Consider the following 19,536-nt stretch of genomic DNA (forward strand, 5'->3'; position numbering starts at 1 on the left):
GGCTTTTATTTAAAAAAAAGAAAATCTTGTTGAAGCTGGAAGTAGAAACCTTGGTTCATCCGGGTTCCGACTCGAGTCATAATCCGAGTGTATTCAGGTCGAAACCCGACTCTGATTCTGGATTAGGTATACTCGAAAATCTGGTCCGAAATTCGAATGAACAGTCTTACAGTATAGTTTATTATATTAATAGTTATATTAATACTATATCATTAAATATTATAATATATTATCACTATAATATTATATATTCAAATAAAAAAATTAGATCGAATCAGATTGAAATTGATAAAATCGAAATTATCAATTTAAAGAATAATCGGTACAGAATTAATTATTAAAAATATAAAATCATAAAATGGGACCAACCGGACCGTTACATCTTACAAAACCAGTCGGCAGTCTCTGTTACAGCCTACGCGTGTAGCACCCACGATCCTGTACTGAGCTGTTCATCCAAGAAAACCAAAATGACCACTATCTCTTCTGCGTATCAGTGGCCCCCACCACCTCCCTATTCCGCTTAAAACAAACACACATCTGTGATCTAAAGCTCTCACTTCACCACTATCTCAACTCCACTGCCCAAAACTCTCAGCTTTCTGCTAGCCGCCATGGCAATACCATGTGATCTCTTTACACTCCTCTTTCTGTTCTTTTTCTCACTTAACCACCTCATCCACCACTCCTCCGCCTCCTACTCCATCGGCGTCAACTATGGCACCGTCGCTGACAACCTCCCATTACCTTCCCAAGTCGCCACCTTTCTCAAAACCCAAACTACCATCGACCGCGTGAAGATCTTCGACGCCAATCCAGATATTCTCCGCGCCTTCTCCAACTCCGGCATCTACGTCACCGTTACCGTCGGAAACGGTGATGTTCCCTCCCTCGCCAAGCTCCCCGCCGCCCGGTCCTGGGTCGCCAGTAATATTGTCCCGTTTTACCCTCAAACTAAAATCAACCGCATCGCCGTCGGTAATGAAATTCTTGCAACCTCAGACAAGAGTTTAATCGCGCACCTTTTACCGGCTATGAAGGCTTTGAAGCAGGCCTTAGACTTGGCAAATGTTACCGGTGTTCAGGTCTCCACGCCCCACTCTTTGGGTATACTGTCCGCCTCGGAGCCACCGAGCTCAGGGCGATTCCGACGCGGGTACGATCGAGCCATATTCGCTTCGATTCTCGAGTATCACAGACAAACCAAGTCCCCCTTTCTGATCAACCCCTACCCGTTCTTCGGTTTCACGGCCCGGACATTAAACTACGCGCTCTTCAGGCCAAACGGTGGCGTTTTTGACAACGTCACGGGGTATAACTACACCAATATGTTCGATGGGCAGCTCGACGCGGTTTATTCGGCAATGAAGAAGTTGGGGTATGAGGATGTGGACATCGTGGTGGCCGAAACAGGTTGGCCCTCGGTAGGTGACCCGAACCAACCGGACGTGAACCTGGAGAACGCGCTGTCCTATAACGGTAACCTCGTGAAGCACGTGAACTCCGGTAAAGGCACACCGTTGATGCCGAACAGGACCTTCGAGACTTACCTCTTCTCTTTGTTCAACGAGAACCTCAAACCGAGCACTTCGGAGCGAAACTTCGGATTATTCAAGCCGGATCTTACTCCCGTTTACGACGTCGGTATTTTACGAAACAAGCAGGTATTTTTAGTTTAGTTGTTCCGATATTTATCTAATTATTATTCAATTCCGTCGTTGTTCCGTCGAAGTCTTTGAAGCCGGTTGAGTCGGTTTGACACCCCAAAAGGCAAGGGTAACGTTGATATTCGTGGCTATCTCTGGGGCCTTTTGCTTCTGACATCGTCAAGCTAAGCCACCTGTATTCCATTCCGTGTTCAAAGATTCTCGGTTCTGACGCTTGCCAGCTTTTACGTAAATGTTCAAACTTCGCCCCTCCTCCAAGACAGAAGACACCTGTCCATTTTGTTCTGTGCTAAGTCAAATATGATTCAGTACTATCGGTGCTATAATAACTTGTTGCTCCTGGATTTTATGAAAAAGTAAAGCCAATCATGACCGTCCATTGTTTTGCCTGCAGGCAATGTCCCCGTCACCGGCTACCGCCCAGGGGCCTACACCAACACCGGCTACTGCCCAGGGGCCTACACCAACACCGGCTACTGCACAGCCAACACCGGCTACTGCACAGGGGCCTACACCAACACCGGTTACTGCACAGGGGCCTACACCAACACCGGCTGGAGATTCCGGTCGGAAATGGTGCGTGCCCAAAACGAACGCGACGGATGAGGCGCTGCAGGCGAATATAGACTACGTGTGCAGCAAGGGAGTGGACTGCAAGTCGATACAGGAGGGTGGGCCATGTTTTAACCCCAACACTGTGAGATCACACGCATCGTACGCCATGAACGCTTATTACCAGGCCTCTGGTCGCCATGACATCGACTGCGATTTCAACCACAGTGGAGTCCTCACCACCACCGATCCCAGTAAGATTACTTTTTTCGCTCGATCCCTAAAACCTACCTGAGAATTGGCCATAAATGGATTCTTGGAAACATAAACTGTTTTGTGGGTTGTGATTGCAGGTTACCAAACTTGTACGTACCCATTCCAAGATCTAAATCAAAAGTTGGAGCAGTCAGTGGCGGGAGGCTCGGTGAATCGCCGCACCATGACGAGGCTATTCGTTTCGTTAGCTTCCTTAACGATAGGGATACAATTCTTTTCTTCTCTGATTTGAGGTTAGCTTAATTATTATTCATTTTTTAATGTGCTTTTCGTGGGTCCTTCGGGGGTAGGTGGGTCATGGGTGGCCTTTTTGGGTTCCAACGGCTAGGCTCTTCGGTGTATTCAAAATTCAAAGCTTTTTCTTTTGTCGTCTATGGCGGATGTTGCACCCATTTACGTTGTTTAAAGCCTTATTTATTGGCTGTAGAGACCCTATATATATGTACGATGTAGATTAGATACCTTTTTGTATTCTTGGTTTGACTTTTGGATGTATTTCTGACGTTTCATTCTTCTTTCAGTCGTGTGCTCTTTTGCATTTCGTTCACTTTTTAGAGATAAAAATGAAGGTACCAAAATTGAACGTTGGGAGGCTTGGCTTACAAACAAATAAAAAGCGACCATTTAAAACTGAAGAGGAACGGGTCACTCACCTCCACATCTAGCGGATCTGGTCATGAGTGGCCTTATGCATGTGTGGCCATCGATCTGAGCTATTTAGGAAAGAAAAATGTTAAACACACTTCACTTTTCACAACACATTACACAATCATATTTTAAAATGAATTGTAGTTTAATAAAATACTTGATAAAAGTAATATTATTTTTTAAAAATACCCTTACTTTAAAACATGTGTCGTGAAATATGTTGTGAAATGTGTTGTGTGGATATCATTACTTGATGGAGTCTCTTTCACTCTCACCTCTTATTTTCTTATATTTAATCTTAATACAAGTTTTATTATTAAAAAAATCGTAACAAGGGCAAAACAAGAGTGTGAATGTATATATATATATATATATCATGAGGTTACATTTTAATTTACTGTCAATATTTTATTATTAGATAGTGATACTCATAACTCTTTTACATCTTATTTACAACCAAATGATATAATTGTGTCATTTAATTCAAAGTAATTTCAATTTTACATTACTTTTATAAATAATTTACAAATAGAGATGTAAATTATTTATAAAAGTGTAGTAAAATTATGATTTTTTATTAATAATTATCTTTTCTTTGTAATTTATAAACTAGTGAAGTTGATGGCATGTAGAATTGTGTTGCTAGAATTTTGTTTTGTAAACACAAAATTTCACTGAAAAGTTTGTTATGCGGATAGGGTACCAATTATGGAAAATCAAAGGTGCAAGCAAAAAAATATATATTATAGAAGAGAAATGATTTGTACAAGTCTTAATTAGACAAGTTTTATACAAGCCTTTGTAAAAAAGTGGATCTCACTTTAAAAAAGTATAAAAAAATTATTATTTATTAGTGGGATCTATTATTTTATAAAAGACTTGTATGAAGATTATCTATTTAAAATTTATATCTAACATTACTAATTATAAAATCCTGCAATTCTCGTGATCCTGATATCTTTTTCAGCGAGGGTAAAAAGCCTTTTTGAAGAATCGAGGTGCGAATAAAAAGAAAAACTCTATTATAGGATCACTGCAATCCTCGTGACCATTCATGTCTAGAATATCTTGAATCAAAATAAGATGTAAAAGAAAATGACTCTTCTTCCGAAATAAGATAACATTCATATAGATCCATCAATATTAGGCATCATAGATAGATAAGAATTTTTGCATGACCGTACCAACAGTAGATAACTTATAAATACCACCATCTTCCAAGTAAGTAGAAAGGGTTTTTGGTCTCTTTCTATGAGAAATTTATCGGTTTCTTTCAAGAGAACTAACTTCATTTTCAAAGTATCTGAAGGTAGATTAGCCCAACGAATTTCCTTTGTGTTGAAGGCAGCGAGATAAGGATTGGAAGATTTTATGAAGGGTTGAAAATTGTACCACCAGTTTTCATAATGATCTATTTTATTCCACTAGATTAATCACATTGTCCAAATGACCTTGCAATCAACTTATGCCATTCAGGCAGTGAAGAGCTATCACCTAATCTCTAATCGTAGCGTGACATCTGTCCAAATAGATTCAAACTAAAAAACAAATAGGGGGTGGACCAGCTTCACCCCCACACCTTACAATAAAGTCCATTTATTTTTCAGTTTTATCCTAATTGTTAGATTTATATTTTTTTTTTTGTTTTTAAATATTTTCTTATTTTAGGCCAAGATTGCAAAATTGAAAAACCTTAAATATTTTCTAAAATGCAAGTTTATTTTATTTTATTTTTTGGTTTTTTTAAATGTTTAGAAAATTACTATAATAAATTTGTGTGTGTATATATATATATATATATATTTTAAAAATGTTAAAAGAATTTTTTTTTTTAAATGCAGAATGTGTAGTGGTCACACCCAATGGTGTATGTGCTGGATGACATAGTAGCATGGTCCAACTTTTTATCACATTTTTTCAAAAGAGATTTAGGTTGCGTTTAGATGTTAAATTAAATTGAATTGAGTTAACATGAAAGTTAAAAATTGAATAAAATATTGTTAAAATATTATTTTTTAATATTATTATTATTTTAAAATTTAAAAAAGTTAAATTGTTTATTGTATTTTGTGTTAAATTTGAAAAAATTGTAATAATTAAATAAGATGAGTTGAGACGAGCTTTGGATCCAAACGTATCTACATCCTATCTTATCCTATCACATCTCATCCTAACATCTAAATATCATAAACACAAATATTTTTTAATTTTAAATTTTTAACTTTTTTATCTAATCATTACTAAATCATTATAATTTTTTTAAATTTTAAAATAAAATAAAAAAAATAATTTAATTTTTTCAAATCTCAAAACAAAAATAATATTAAAAAATAATATTTTAAATTTATAATATTTTTATTTAACTTTATCTTTCTCATTTTTCAAAAGTTGCTGTTACTCAATACAATGAGTTTGCCCTCTCAAACTTACCACTAGTGCAAATTATGCTTTTTATTTTTCTTTCAATATTTTAAAAATATTTTTAAATATTTTTTAAAAATAAAAAATATATCAATTTCCTATTAATTATTAAAAAAATAATAACTAAAATAAAATATCTGAACAGTTATTTTGGGGGGCAAACTCACGAAGCCAAGCTACCTAGTATCATTTTCTTTTTTCAAAATTTCAAAAAATATTTAAATTCAAATTATTTTATTATAGTTCACAAATTATTTCTCTTTTACTAATGAATTTTAAACAGGCCTTAACGTTACTAATTTTCGAAACTAGGACACGGTGGCCTAGAATCTAGATGGTACTGTTGGTGACCAACGGTGTCTTTTTATTTCACATTCTTTTATTTTTTTAATCTATAAAGCGAAGAAAGGCACAATAAATTTTGTTCCTTTACTGAGATTGCCGTCTCTCTGTTCCTCTCGGATTTGCTCTTCAACAAGTTTCACTCCAGCACAGGTAAGAGGTTTATTGATCGAATTTGTCTCATTGATTCGTCCAGGAGATTTCGTGCAAAAATTTTGGTTTATTTTTTTTGTTAACTCCAAGGCGTTCGATTTTCTATTTTCCGTGTAACCGTAATTGATATGAAATCTGTTTCTTCCTGCTGGTTTCGGATTCTTGATTTTCTTCCTGAAAACTTTCATGGGCATTTTCCATTGTATCTAAGCTTCATTGCGAGTAATCCGTAGAAACCCTAGAATTCGATTTTTTAAATTTCGAGCTCTTATTAGGTTTTTTTTTTATTTAATTAATGAATTAATTTATTTATTTAACTAAAAGCTTAGGCTCTAGGGTTAAAGTTAGGTTTAGATTTTAAATTTTTTTGATTTGTATGCGAAGAAACTCTGGTCTTTCATAGAATGAAATTTTAACTAACTGTTATCATTTTGAAATATTATAATCGTTACTATAATTTTGTTCTAGTGCAGAGTTTGATCTTTGAATTTCAAGATGCCGGCTACGGCGGGTAGGGTTCGCATGCCAGCCAATAATCGGGTGCACAGTAGTGCAGCCCTTCAAACCCATGGTATATGGCAGAGTGCGATTGGTTATGACCCATACGCACCCACCAAGGATGATGGCAAGAACTCTGCAAGCCACAATTCAATGAACGCCGAACCGGAGTCTGATAATGCATATGCAAGCTTCCAAGGCCTACTGGCTCTTGCCCGAATAACTGGATCAAATGCCAATGAGGCCCGTGGGGCCTGCAAGAAGTGTGGCCGTGTTGGACACCTCACATTTCAGTGCAGGAATTTTCTGAGTATTAAGGATGATAGTAAGGATAAAGACCCAGAAGCTATCGAGGCTGCAGCTTTGGCTGAGTTGGATAAGTTGAAGGGGAATGTGGGTAAGATGAAAGGGAAAAGTGCAGTTGAGAGCTCTGATGAGAGTGATGAAGAGGATAGTGAGAGTTCAGATTCAGCTGTAGATTCAGAGATTGAGAGGATTATTGCTGTGAGAAATGGGAAGAAGATTAGTGGCAAGGGTCGGTTGTTGAGAAAGAAGGATTTAGATGAAGATGAATCGGATACAGATTCAGAAAGAAAGAAAAGAGGTAGATCTAAGAAGCGGAGTGGGAAGAGAGGAAATGGTAATTCGGATGATTCGGATGGAGGTAGGAAGAGGAGAAAGAAGCGCAGTTATAAGGATGAGTCCTCAAACAAGGATTACGAGTATCGACGACGGCATAGGAAGAGTAGGAAAGAGAAGAGGAGGCGGCGAAGTCACCGGCATTCAGACAATTCTGACTCTGATGCATCTGAGGACTCTGGTAGAGAGCGTAAGCGAACAAGCAGGAGGGCAGCTTCACCATCTGATTCAGATTCAAGTGGTTTAGATGATTCATGGGTTGGCAGGGACAAGAAGAGATATGAGAAGAAGAGCAGAAAACGACGTCATTATGAGGATGCGTAGAATTTGTTCTGGGAAAGGTATTTTTACTCGTTACTTTAATGAGTTCCTTTCTAATCTTTTGCAGTATGCCATGAAATGGTTGAATAAGGAATGTGTGTACCTTTTGCTTTAGTTTTGTCAGTTTGCTTACTAGAACTTTGGTTTAAATTCTTTTCCTACAAGATGAATACACCATTATTTGATTGCTAATAAAGAGCTTGGGTAGCCCAAGTGGTAAGGGCAAACTTGTGTGCATGTGTCCTATGTCATAGGTTCGATTCCTCCTGGGATCAAACTGCAATTTAAGTGGGAGGCCATGGCGGTAGGTTCCTGTGCTAGTCTCCCCGGGGTTTAGGTTCCATGGGTGAGTCCTAAGGGCTCAGCCGTGGGGTGATTCTCCCGTCATCAAAAAAAAAAAGAGCTTGGGTTTGCCTAACTGGTCTCAGTGTTCTTTCTCTTTTTTCCCCTTTTCTTTATCTTTATTGGTCTACATGCTGTCTTTTCCACGAGTACTTCTCATGATCTTGCTGACAATCTCTAGTGCTTAACCATTGACTTGATGTTGAGTTGTTGCCTGGATCACGTGCTCTCCTGCTGTATGGTTCTGATTAGGTCTATTTTTTTGAGCAGTCTTCTTTTCAGTTCTTTTGTTTGTGTTCTTGCCAGGTATTTTATGATATTACCAGTAAAAAAAAGGTCTATGATTATCGCTTATGGTTCTGTTTGTTTGTTGTTTCCTTGTGCTCTGTTATGCAATCATTTCTATTTATTGCAGTAGTTGATTTTCCTGAAGTTTTGATTAATTTTCATACACAAATGTGTAGTGCAAGTTCTTCTTTGGTTAGCCCAACTCTGAACAATGACCCCAATTTTGCTCTGACACCAGCCATGTAGAGCAGAGCCGGAGTTAGTTCAACTCGGAGTCGGATCCCATCCTTAGTTAAAGAGTGGTTTTTTTTTTTTTTTTGATAAGTATAGTTAAAGTGTGGCTTTAGGTTGTAATTAGGTTTTTCTCTTGTATACTTCCTGTATATTTGGGATATGCCTAATTATGTGGATTAATAAATTATTCTTACTTATAAAAAAAAAGTTAAAGTGTGGCTTTATCGACCCTAAGATGAAGTTTGGACACTTAGAATATCTCAGAATATTTGTGAATAGTAGTGAAATGTTTTGAGTTAAAATATTTTATTAGGTTTGGGGAAGGAGAGAGAATAAAAATTTTATAAATTTAAATTTGAATACAATTTTTTAATATTATTTTTGTTTTGAGATTTGAAAAATTTTGTATTATTTTTTGTGTTATATTTGGAAGTTTGGGAAAGTTGTAATGGTTAGATGAAAAAGATGAAGATTTATAATTGAAAAGTATTTTGTGTTAAGAGTGACCTATCAAAAAAAGTATTTTGTGTTAAGTAGTGATGTTTGGGAAGGAAATATCTGAGAACACCTTGCTACATAAACAAGCCCAATGAGCTTGTATTGAATATGGTTTTAATCAGTAATGAGCAATCAATACGAAGAAGGATCATCAATAAACACAGAGAAGGAAATAGCTTTTGATAGTCAGAAATCTGGAAGAATTTCCAGTCTCTGCTGCTTGTCAACATAATCAAATGAGTTTTTCTTGTCTAGTTTACCATGCATTTTGATGGCCATCGATTGGTGGGTTTATTGTTGTTTATTTGGACTTGGGAAGCATTTTTTTTGTTTCTATTTTGTAGTTGACGCAACTGGATATAATCTTATTATGCCTTGGGAGGTTCTGTTGTTAGAATGTTGTGTATAACACATGCATCGGTTGCTTATTGCCTTAAAAAATGATTGAATTTGCAGAAATGCAGGTTAATGGATATGGTGATCTCTCTTAAAGTCGGCAAATCAGTGATGGAACCCAAATGGTGGGCAAACCAAAATCTATACCTGCTTTTGTATTTGGATTGTTTGAAGGTGCGAGGTGTTTAATTTGTGTATTGAGGAGCCTCAACATATTAACCTATTGTATTGGGGTGCCTATTGCATTGTATATTCTACTTAATCCGAACTTGTTTGACTGTACTGTAGTTGTGATTGGATTTGACTATTTTTGTGAATTACTTAGTCATGTAGTATATTTTGGTGTCACAATTTAACCTAGCAAGTACGCTACCAAAAAGCTCTTGGGGGGCGTTACTTGCAAGATTAAGCTCTCTCTACCAAAAAGCTCATGATGTGGCATTAGATGATTGAAAGCTATTTATTATATTTTATTTGTGAATTTATCATTTAATATTATATTATATGATGATGAGAGGATGATGAGAAAAAAGATGATGAATAGAATTTTTCTTTGTGCAATACTCTGGGTCTAACTTTGCTTTGTAAACTTACGGGGCCTATCAGTTGGAAGATTAAGGGCCTGGACCATACATTATTATCAGTCAGATTTGTTGTTATCAAATGGGCCAAGCCCAATTTTCACTTTGACCAACTTAACAACAAATAGCCCAAGTGTAGTAGTGAGACACAGAACTACCGACTTGCGCAAACTCAATGTGGATCACATGCGCACCCACGTTTTCCCACGCCCCAACTGCCAGCGCATGCAGAGATCTCGGGCGGCCTTCTCTTCTCTTCTCTTTTCTTATTAATTTCTTTTTAGACCGACAACAAAAATAGAGTGACATAGGTAAGAAATCAATTCATCATCTGTGATATCTATTCATCCCATGATTCCGAATCAACAGATTCGATTCATTGTACAACTCTTAAAAACAAATATTACTAACTAATAATTATTATGTATACTAATAGGCCATTAACTAGATCAGAATCATTTTCAACGAGTCCATATTACATAATGATTTTTTCTTATCCGTTAGATCTATTTTATAATAAAAATAATTTTATAATATGATAAATCACATCAAATTATATCAATTTATGATAGAGTACTTCCCTTTTATATTTTATAGAATAATCATCTTTATTCCCTTCCATGGAATCAAATATGTGAAGAAAAATAATTGAAAATAATTAATTACTTACAATACCACTTCATTTTTGGTCTACACATAAAAAAAAAATAAAAAATAAAATAAAATTTTTCATGACTATCAATTGTCACTTTGAATTGAATTGCTAGACGAGTGATTGTTTAGGATAACTTGTGATTTTTAAGAAAAATAAATATCTTACAAATTATCCATTTATTTTCCTATGATATGGAACTTAAGACAAAAACAATTAAAAAAAAAATTATTGTTCAGTTAAGGCCCTGTTTGGTTTTACATATAGTCCAATTCATCTCGTTTTATCTCATCTCATCTCAACATTAAAATATTATTCAAACACAAATATTTTTTAATTTTTAATTTTTAAATTTAACTTTTTAATTTTTTCATCTAATCATTATCTAATTTTATAACATTATAAATTTTTAAATAAAATATAAAAAATAATTTAATTTTTTTAAATTAAAAAAAATATATATATCCTAATAATAATTTAACTTTATAACATGCTTCCTTTTATGATTTCCTTGAGGTGTAAAGGCCTTTACACTACATTTTTATTTTATATTTTTTTAATCTTTTTTTCTCTCCCGTGGCCCCTCCCCCTCTACCTTTTTGTATTTTTTTTTTTTTTTTTTTGTCTTTCTTTCTTTCTCTTTTCTCACCTGTCCCTTCCCTGACCCCTTTCCTCTTATTTTCTTTCTTTCCTCTCTCACCTGTATGCGCTGCCCCTCCCCCAGCTTTTCGCAATTCAGTATTGTCATCGGGTACAAAAATAGATTTAATAAAATTCTAAGATTTCAAAATTTTGGTCACAACTTTATAATTTTGAAATTTGATTGAATTGTTTTTGTATCCAGTAACAATACTGAACTGCGAAAAGCTGGTTGATGGGAAGGAAGGAGAGAGAGAGAAAGGAAAGAAAAGAAAAGAAATGGAGAGGTGTCAGGGAGGGGCAGGTGAGAAAAGAAAAGATAGAAGACAAACAAAATAATAATAATAAAATAAAAAAAAGAGAGGAAAGGGTCACGGTTGAGAAGAAAAAGATTAAAAAAAAAAAAAAAGTAGTGTAAAGGCCTTTACACCTCAAACGGAACTATAAACGGGAGCTCAAAACGGATTTTTTAACATTTTTCTTTTTATAGAAGTAATAGTACGTATGATCTTCATTTTTGAAAACAATAATATAAGTTTAGATATTTTTAATTTTAAAATTATAAAAATATCTCTTTTAATATAATATTTTTTCATATTTAATAAAAGGCCTGAACATAAAATTCTTAAATAGAGATTACAAATAAAATTTTTTTATTTATATTTAATTTTTTATCTCTTATTTTTTAAAACCTTATAAACATCTTAATTTAAATTATTTACAAAATATATAACTACTATTCTTGTCTCACCTGTTTAATCCAACAAACGGGCGTTAGTTAAATAGACGGATAAAATCTCAATTATTTCGTCGGTTCGTTTATTTTTAAAGATGAATTGAGATGAGATTAAAATTAAAAAATTAAATAAAATATTGTTAGAATATATATTTTTTAATATTATTTTTGTTTTAAAATTTAAAAAAATTAAATTTTTTATTTTATTTTATATAAAATTTTAAAAAAATTATAACGATAAGATAGAATTAAACGACATAAAATATTTTCTGAGAACTGAGGAGGCCAAATTGTACAGGAGAGATTAACAAAACGGAGAGAAGAGAGACAGCGAGAGGCAGTCTCTGAGCGAGAGTGTGTTGTGTGAAAGTGGAGAAGGATGCCGCGGAGCAGCTTTTCTGGTTCTGTGACTACTCCTAAAGTCGACGTCGCGATTGACATGGGCAACCCTTTCCTCAACCTCACCGTCGATGGTTTCTTGAAGATCGGCACCGTAATATTATTCCTTCCCTCTTCATTCTATCTCTATCCCTCTCTCAGTTTCCTTCTTCTTCTCCTTCTGGGTAACGTTTTTAAGAGAACTTGACGGCTTCCTTCTTCATTTTTTTGCTCAGGTCGCCGCTACCAGAGCAGCTGCAGAGGATGCCTATCACGTCCTTAGAAAAGGTATCTCTCTCTCTCTCTCTCTCCAATGAATTTTGTCGCCGAGAAAACTGAGAAAAATGGCTGGTTTTGACATCGTTTTGGTTTTCCGCATCTTCACGGAGAATTCAATTTCACCGGAATTAATGCCACTCTAGTATTCTACGCTACGCTGTTTTGCCAAATTAAATAGATTGGACCGATGAAAAATCTCATATTCAACTTGTCTGACGCTTTTTTCCGTCTCTCTGATATTTTCACCTACTAAGATGATCTTGTTACAATTTCTCTTCTAATGTAACATGCTGATTTCAGGGAATATTTCTAAGCACAATCTTGAGCACACGGTGAGTATCTGTTGACTAGATCTGATTTTTCAACCATGATTGACCTCGTGGTTTCCACATTTTGGACGTTGACACTATTTTTTTGAAAGAGATGAATCTGGCATGCTAAACTTGCTCTGCTAATGCAAACTACTGTTATTGCAGCTGAAGAAGATGTGTAAAGAAGGCGCGTATTGGGGTAAGTGCGAGTCATATTGCATGTTTTTTAATTCTATGAGATAATGAAAGTTTCTTAGGTTAATGCTTCAGCTAACTTGTGCAAAATGAGGAGCTAAACTAAGAATCCCTTTGATTTACAGGAACTGTGGCTGGAGTGTATGTGGGAATGGAGTATGGAGCAGAGAGGATTCGTGGCACAAGAGACTGGGTATGTTTGCTATAAAGTGCTTGTTTAGTTTTCTGTAGTCCACACTTGAGCAATTTGGTATCAGGGTTCAGGCATGGCCACTGATTCTGAATATTTTGGCTTCCACTCTGTTTCTCAGTTTCCTGCTGTTTGTGCCTATAGTTAACCTGTTTATGAAGCTTCAAAAATCAGAGCTGAGAAATAAGACCAGATAACCCCGCTTGTATGTACTGGATTGCACTAAATTAGATTGCTACTTGTTCACTAACAAGAGGTGGTTCTTGTTAAGCAAAATTGATTGCATCGGTTTAGTTCTATTCTTTTTCTTTTTCTTTTTTCATGCTTAGATACTCTGCTCTAATCTGTAAGCAAAAACCTATGTGTTCATTGCAAGATCGATGTAGTAATCATTGAGGTTAGAATAGTTTCAAAGCACCAAGCATTTACCTACATCATTGATTGGCAATCAAAAAATCCATATCGAACTTTGATTTTCGTTGGATGTATCGCAGAAGAATGCCATGATGGGCGGTGTGGTGACAGGTGCCCTGGTATCTGCAGCCAGCAACAACAGCAAAGACAAGATTATGATGGATGCCATTACAGGCGGTGCGGTTGCCACTGCTGCAGAGTTCCTCAACTACCTCGTCTGAACTGATGGCTCTAATGTTCTCCCTTATCTCTATCATAACACTCCGAGAAGGAAGAATGTACGGCCTTTTACTGTCATTTCCTTGTGAAATAGTAAGTTTGTAAGTATAGAAACTGAACTGAATTTTGAATAAGTCTTTCCACTTGATTTGGTGGACGTGCTCTTCTATTTTTTTTTTTGATAAGTAATAAAGGATAATTGATAGATGTCTGAGCCCGGGTTCAAACCGTGGACCTCTAGTGTGTGAGACTAGCGTGATAACCCACTACACCACCCAGACGTTAGAAAACAAATTTCTTAGTTTCTATTTATATTGATAAGAGTTTGTTACAAGTGATAATTACATTGAGAGATAAGTACACTTGAATATTTGAAATTTAAACTATAACAAATACATTTGAAACATAACAGATAGTATCTTAAGGGCAGCAGATTCTATCTTGTGGACTTGGAGTTATCGGGTTGTTGTGTAGATGAGTTACTGGTAGGAGTATGTGTGTTGCCGAAGTCTTGCTTGTGATCTGGAATGTCAATGGATGTCTTGATAGTAAGAAAGACAACCGAACGTTGATAGTTAATGAATTCCAACTATTTGGTTCAATCTGCCTGGTTTGTTTTCGCAGATGAGATGAGATTAGTTAAGATAAAAGTTGAAAGTTGAATAAAATATTGTTAGAATATAATTTTTTAATATTATTTTTGTTTTAGAATTTGAAAAAGTTGAATTATTTATTTTATTTGTAAAAATTTGAAAAAGTTATAATGATTAGATTAGATGAGATGAGATGATAATAGAATAATTATAAAAACAAACGAGGCCTTATAGTTACAATGATTTGAAAAAGGGTTTGTTCATATTCTTCTCCTAGAGGAAAAAAATAGTATTCTGTTAGCCTCGTACAATCTGTTTCTTTAGAACTAAATATCTCTGTTGACTGTACTGTAGTTGTGATTGGATCTGATTATTTTTGTGAATTACTTAGTCATATAGTATTTTTATGGCTTAAATAACATTTAATGTTTGAGTGAATGACATAAAGAGTAGGTGACTCAAAAACCAGAGGCTTAGTAGTATATTTTGGTGTCACAATTTAACCTAGCTAGTACCGCTACCAAAAAGCTCTTGGGGGGCGTTACTTGCAAGATTAAGCTCTCTTTTTGGATGTGAGTATTTTAGGCTATACAAAACTTTGCATTTTTCCAAGATAAGAGTGCGTCCTACAGTTACACAGTACGTGTTTATAAGGTCTTTCATATTTTACTCGTTTCAGTTGTTAGCAGGATAAAAAAATTGTCAAAGTTTCACATATTTTATGCCCATATATGCTCAGGCTGCAGTGCTACATCACAGAACAAATATGTTCCTTTTTGATGCTCAAAACCCCAACTTCACTGACATTTTGATTTACATCTTGGTGTTCTACTTTATTTGTGCAAAATATTCTGGGTCTAACTTTGCTTTGTAAACTTACGGGGCCTATCAGTTGGAAGATTAAGGGCCTGGACCATACATTATTATCAGTCAGATTTGTGGTTATCAAATGGGCCAAACCCAATTTTCACTTTTGACCAACCTAACAACAAAAAGCCCAAGTGTAGTAGTGAGACACAGAACTACCGACATGCACACCCACATTTTCCCACGCCCCAACTACCGGCTCATGCAGAGATCTCGGGCGGCCTTCTCTTCTCTTTTCTTTTTCTTTTTTTATTTCTTTTTAGACTGTATTACAACCATAAAAAAATTATATAAAAAAAAAATCTTATAAATTGATGTGATTTTATGTGATCTATAAGATTTATTTTACAATAAAAATATCTTTATAATCTGATGAACAACATTAGATTGAATCAATTTATGCGATTACTTTTATCTAATCCATTTGTAATTAGAGTATTTCATTTTTATATTTCATAGAATAATCATCTTTATTCCCTTCCATGGAATCAAATATGTGAAGAAAAATCATTGAAAATAATTAATTACTTTACAATGCCACTTCATTTTTTGTCTACACATAAAAAAAAGTTAAAAAAAAACAAAAACTAAAATTCTTCATGACTATCAATCGTCAGTTTGAATTGAATTGCTCAAATGAGTGATTGTTTAGCATAGCTTGTGATTTTGTAGAAAAATAAATATCTTACAAATTATCCATTTATTTTCCTACGGTATGGAACTTAGGACAAAAACAATTGAAAAAAAAATCATTGTTTAGTTAAGGCCCCGTTTGGTTCTATAGATGGTTTCAATCCATCTAGTCCCATCTCATCTCAATACTAAAATACTATTTAAACATAAACACTTTTTAATTTTTAATTTAATTTTTTAACTTTTTCATTTAATTATTACCTAATTTTACAAATTCTCCAAACTTCCAAACAAAATATAAAAAATAATTTAATTTTTTTAAATTTAAAAACAAAAAAAAAATTCTAATAATAGTTTAACATTACAATATTTTTATTCAATTTTTTATCTCTCAATTTTTTAAATGTAATATTATATACAGTCGTAGAATGTACAAGTACTGCACTTGCTTTAAAAAAGAGTAAAGTCTACCATTAAAAATTAATATTTTTCATATAAATTTTAAATTTATTCATTTTTTTAAAATGATTATACAGTACTTACACACTTACGACTATAATTATCATCTCTCATTTTTAAAATCCTATAAATATCTCATTTTACTGTTACTTACAAAAATATCTAACAACTATTCTTGTCTCATCTGTTAATCCAACAGCCCTATAAAATCCCAATTAATTCGTCTAATTTGTAGAGGAGATCAGGTTAACAAAGACGGAGAGAAGAGAGAGATAGCGACACAGCAGTCACTGAGCGAGAGTGTGTTATGTGAAAGTGGAGAAGATGCCTGGGAGCATGTTTTCTGGTTCTGTGACTACTCCTAAAGTCGACGTCGCGATTGACATGGGCAACCCTTTCCTCAACCTCACCGTAGATGGTTTCTTGAAGATCGGCACCGTAATATTATTCCTTCCCTCTTCATTCTCTTTCATCTCTCCCCCTCTCTCATTTTCCTTCTTCTTTCTCTTTAATATAATAATAGTTAAATATGTAAACATTCAAAATCAATAATCAAAGAACTTAACATCTTGACAATCTCAATGGAAGAATAAATTCATGAGAATAACTAAATAATATTAATAATATTATGTAAATAGAAAAGTAAATTATTACAAGGAGCAAAGAAAACGAAAAAAAAAAACCAAAAAATCTAAGAGTGAAAGGTGAACTGTGGAAGACAACTTAGATGTGAGCTTACACATACAATATTAACCTTGGTTCTCCGTTTTTGAGAGAATTTGACGGCTTCCTTCTGCATTTTTTTTTTGCTCAGGTCGCGGCTACCAGAGCAGCTGCAGAGGATGCCTATCACGTCCTTAGAAAAGGTATATCTCTCTCTCTCTCTTTTTGCCAATGAATTTTGTCGCTGAGAAAACTGAGAAAAATGGCTGGCTGTGACATCGTTTTGGTTCTCCGCCTCTTCACGGAGAATTCAATTTCACCGGAATTAATGCCACTCTAGTATTCTACGCTACACTGTTTTACCAAATTAAGTAGACTGGACCGATGAAAATCTCATATTCAACTCGTCTGGCGCTTTTTCCGTCTCTCTGAAATTTTCACCTACTAAGATGATCTTGTTACAATTTCTCTTCTAATGTAATATGCTGATTGCAGGGAATATTTCTCAGCACAATTTTGCGCACACGGTGAGTATCTGTTGACTAGATCTGATTTTTCAACCATGATGACCTCGTGGTTTCGTTGGTTAGCTTCATTGTATTTTTGGACGTTGACCGGAATATACATATCGATTCATTGTTAAATTAATAGTTTCCACATTTTGGACGTTGACACTTTTTTTGAAAGAGATGAATATGGCATGCTAAACTTGCTCTGCTAATGGAAACTACTGTTATTGCAGCTGAAGAAGATTTGTAAAGAAGGCGCGTATTGGGGTAAGTGCGAGTCATATTGCATGTTTTTTAAGTTCTATGAGATAATGAAAGTTTCTTAGGTTAATGCTTCAGCTAACTTGTGCAAAATGAGGAACTAAACTAAGAATCCCTTTGATTTACAGGAACTGTGGCTGGAGTGTATGTGGGAATGGAGTATGGAGCAGAGAGGATTCGTGGCACAAGAGACTGGGTATGTTTGCTATAAAGTGCTTGTTTAGTTTTCTGTTGTCCACACTTGAGCAATTTGGTATCAGGGTTCAGGCATGGCCACTGATTCTGAATATTTTGGCTTCCACTCTGTTTCTCAGTTTCCCGCTGTTTGTGCCTATAGTTAACCTGTTTATGAAGCTTCAGAAATCAGAGCTGAGAAATAAGACCAGATAACCCCGCTTGTATGTATTGGATTGCACTGAATTAGATTGTTATTTGTTCACTAACATGAGGTGGTTCTTGTTAAACAAAAATAATCGCATCGGTTTAGTTCTATTCTTTTTCTTTTTCTTTTTTTCATGCTTAGATACTCTGTTCTAATCTGCAAGCAAAAAGCTGTGTTAATTGCAAGCTCGATGTAGTAATCATTGAGGCTAGAATTGTTTCAAAGCACCAAGCATTTACCTACTTCGTTGATTGGCAATAAAAAAATCCATATCGAACTTTGATTTTCTTTGGATGTATTGCAGAAGAATGCCATGATGGGCGGTGCGGTGACAGGTGCCCTGGTATCTGCAGCCAGCAACAGGGACAAAGACAAGATTGTGATGGATGCCATTACAGGCTGTGCGGTTGCAGCTGCTGCAGAGTTCCTCAACTACCTCGTCTGAACTGATGGCTCTAAAGTTCTCCCTTATCTCTATTACAACACTCCAAAAAGGAAGAATGTACGACCTTTTACTTTGTCATTTCCTTGTGAAATAGTAAGTTTGTAAGAAAGACAACCGAGTGTAGATAGTTAATGAATTCCAACTATTTGGTTCAATCTAAGAGTTTGTTCATATTCTTCTCCTAGAAAAAAAAAAAAAATAGTATTCTGTTAATCTCGTACAATCAGTTTCTTTAGAACTAAATATCTCTGTTGGGAGCTTGAAAAGGTGAGTGAAAAGAAGAGGACGGATGGATGGAAGAGAATTATTTTTCATTTCATATGTTTGGTAGATGGGATGGAAAAATGGAATGATGGTAAGTATGAACGGTGGTAAAGAAGGGAAGGAAAACGGAGAGGCGGGAGAGGAGATTTCGTGCATTGAAAGCATCAAATGAAAATGGTGGCGGAGGAGTGCAGATGCACGTATTTCTCTCCCCCAAGGATACAGTGATATCATGCATCTATAGATGTTTGCTTCTCTGTTTCTTTCCATGTCATGGTTAGGAAGTAGGGTCTTCTGTCAAAATCCTTCGTTGAGAATTGCTGCACCATCCATGCAAATATTATGGAGGATGTCCATGCACATGGAGAAGATTGCTCTTTGATGCTTCATGTGGCCTTGAACTCAGCTTTCTATGCTCCTGTACAGCCAACTTATAACTTCAGTTTTTCTTTGTATGTATGCCATATGGGTTAAAAGAGCTTGCCTGAAGCTTTTACAGATATACAATCTAACGAATTTGGACGCCGAAAGGTAGCAAAATGATGCTCTGTTTTTCAAGAGTAGAAACAGAGAGAGAACATAAGGGTATTC

At 35.1% G+C, this 19,536-nt stretch overlaps 4 protein-coding genes and 1 non-coding gene across 8 annotated transcripts; 4 read left to right on the forward strand and 1 right to left on the reverse strand.

Moving 5' to 3' along the window:
• Positions 1–555: 555 nt before the first annotated feature.
• Positions 556–2,966, forward strand: LOC121239857 (glucan endo-1,3-beta-glucosidase-like). Its single transcript, XM_041137203.1, has 3 exons — positions 556–1,664; positions 2,062–2,473; positions 2,573–2,966. The coding sequence occupies exons 1-3, from the start codon at positions 615–617 to the stop codon at positions 2,725–2,727; spliced, it is 1,617 nt and encodes a 538-aa protein (XP_040993137.1). The 5' UTR covers positions 556–614; the 3' UTR covers positions 2,728–2,966.
• A 2,903-nt stretch (positions 2,967–5,869) lies between these two features.
• Positions 5,870–9,592, forward strand: LOC121239858 (CAX-interacting protein 4-like). 4 transcript variants are annotated; one of them, XM_041137204.1, is made up of 3 exons: positions 5,870–6,059; positions 6,528–7,537; positions 9,336–9,592. In XM_041137204.1, the coding sequence occupies exon 2, from the start codon at positions 6,555–6,557 to the stop codon at positions 7,518–7,520; it is 966 nt and encodes a 321-aa protein (XP_040993138.1). In that variant the 5' UTR covers positions 5,870–6,059; positions 6,528–6,554; the 3' UTR covers positions 7,521–7,537; positions 9,336–9,592. The 4 variants fall into 4 exon arrangements, with proteins under 4 accessions (XP_040993138.1, XP_040993140.1, XP_040993139.1 ...); XM_041137206.1 differs by having other exon boundaries at positions 9,344–9,592; XM_041137205.1 differs by having other exon boundaries at positions 6,533–7,537.
• Positions 9,593–12,172: 2,580 nt separating this feature from the next.
• Positions 12,173–14,026, forward strand: LOC121239859 (outer envelope pore protein 16, chloroplastic). Its single transcript, XM_041137208.1, has 6 exons — positions 12,173–12,376; positions 12,498–12,549; positions 12,841–12,872; positions 13,017–13,050; positions 13,172–13,239; positions 13,731–14,026. Exons 1-6 carry the CDS (start codon positions 12,263–12,265, stop codon positions 13,869–13,871), a joined length of 441 nt encoding a protein of 146 aa, XP_040993142.1. The 5' UTR covers positions 12,173–12,262; the 3' UTR covers positions 13,872–14,026.
• A 50-nt stretch (positions 14,027–14,076) lies between these two features.
• Positions 14,077–14,150, reverse strand: TRNAV-CAC. The gene has a single exon. It is a non-coding gene; the product is annotated as a tRNA-Val (tRNA).
• A 2,399-nt stretch (positions 14,151–16,549) lies between these two features.
• LOC121239860 (outer envelope pore protein 16, chloroplastic-like) lies at positions 16,550–18,836 on the forward strand. The gene is made up of 6 exons (XM_041137209.1): positions 16,550–16,859; positions 17,236–17,287; positions 17,580–17,611; positions 17,827–17,860; positions 17,983–18,050; positions 18,541–18,836. The coding sequence occupies exons 1-6, from the start codon at positions 16,746–16,748 to the stop codon at positions 18,679–18,681; spliced, it is 441 nt and encodes a 146-aa protein (XP_040993143.1). The 5' UTR covers positions 16,550–16,745; the 3' UTR covers positions 18,682–18,836.
• The last annotated feature ends 700 nt before the right edge of the window (positions 18,837–19,536 follow it).

Source organism: Juglans microcarpa x Juglans regia, chromosome 7D, assembly GCF_004785595.1.
Source record: "Juglans microcarpa x Juglans regia isolate MS1-56 chromosome 7D, Jm3101_v1.0, whole genome shotgun sequence".
NCBI classification, from domain to species: Eukaryota; Viridiplantae; Streptophyta; class Magnoliopsida; order Fagales; family Juglandaceae; genus Juglans; species Juglans microcarpa x Juglans regia.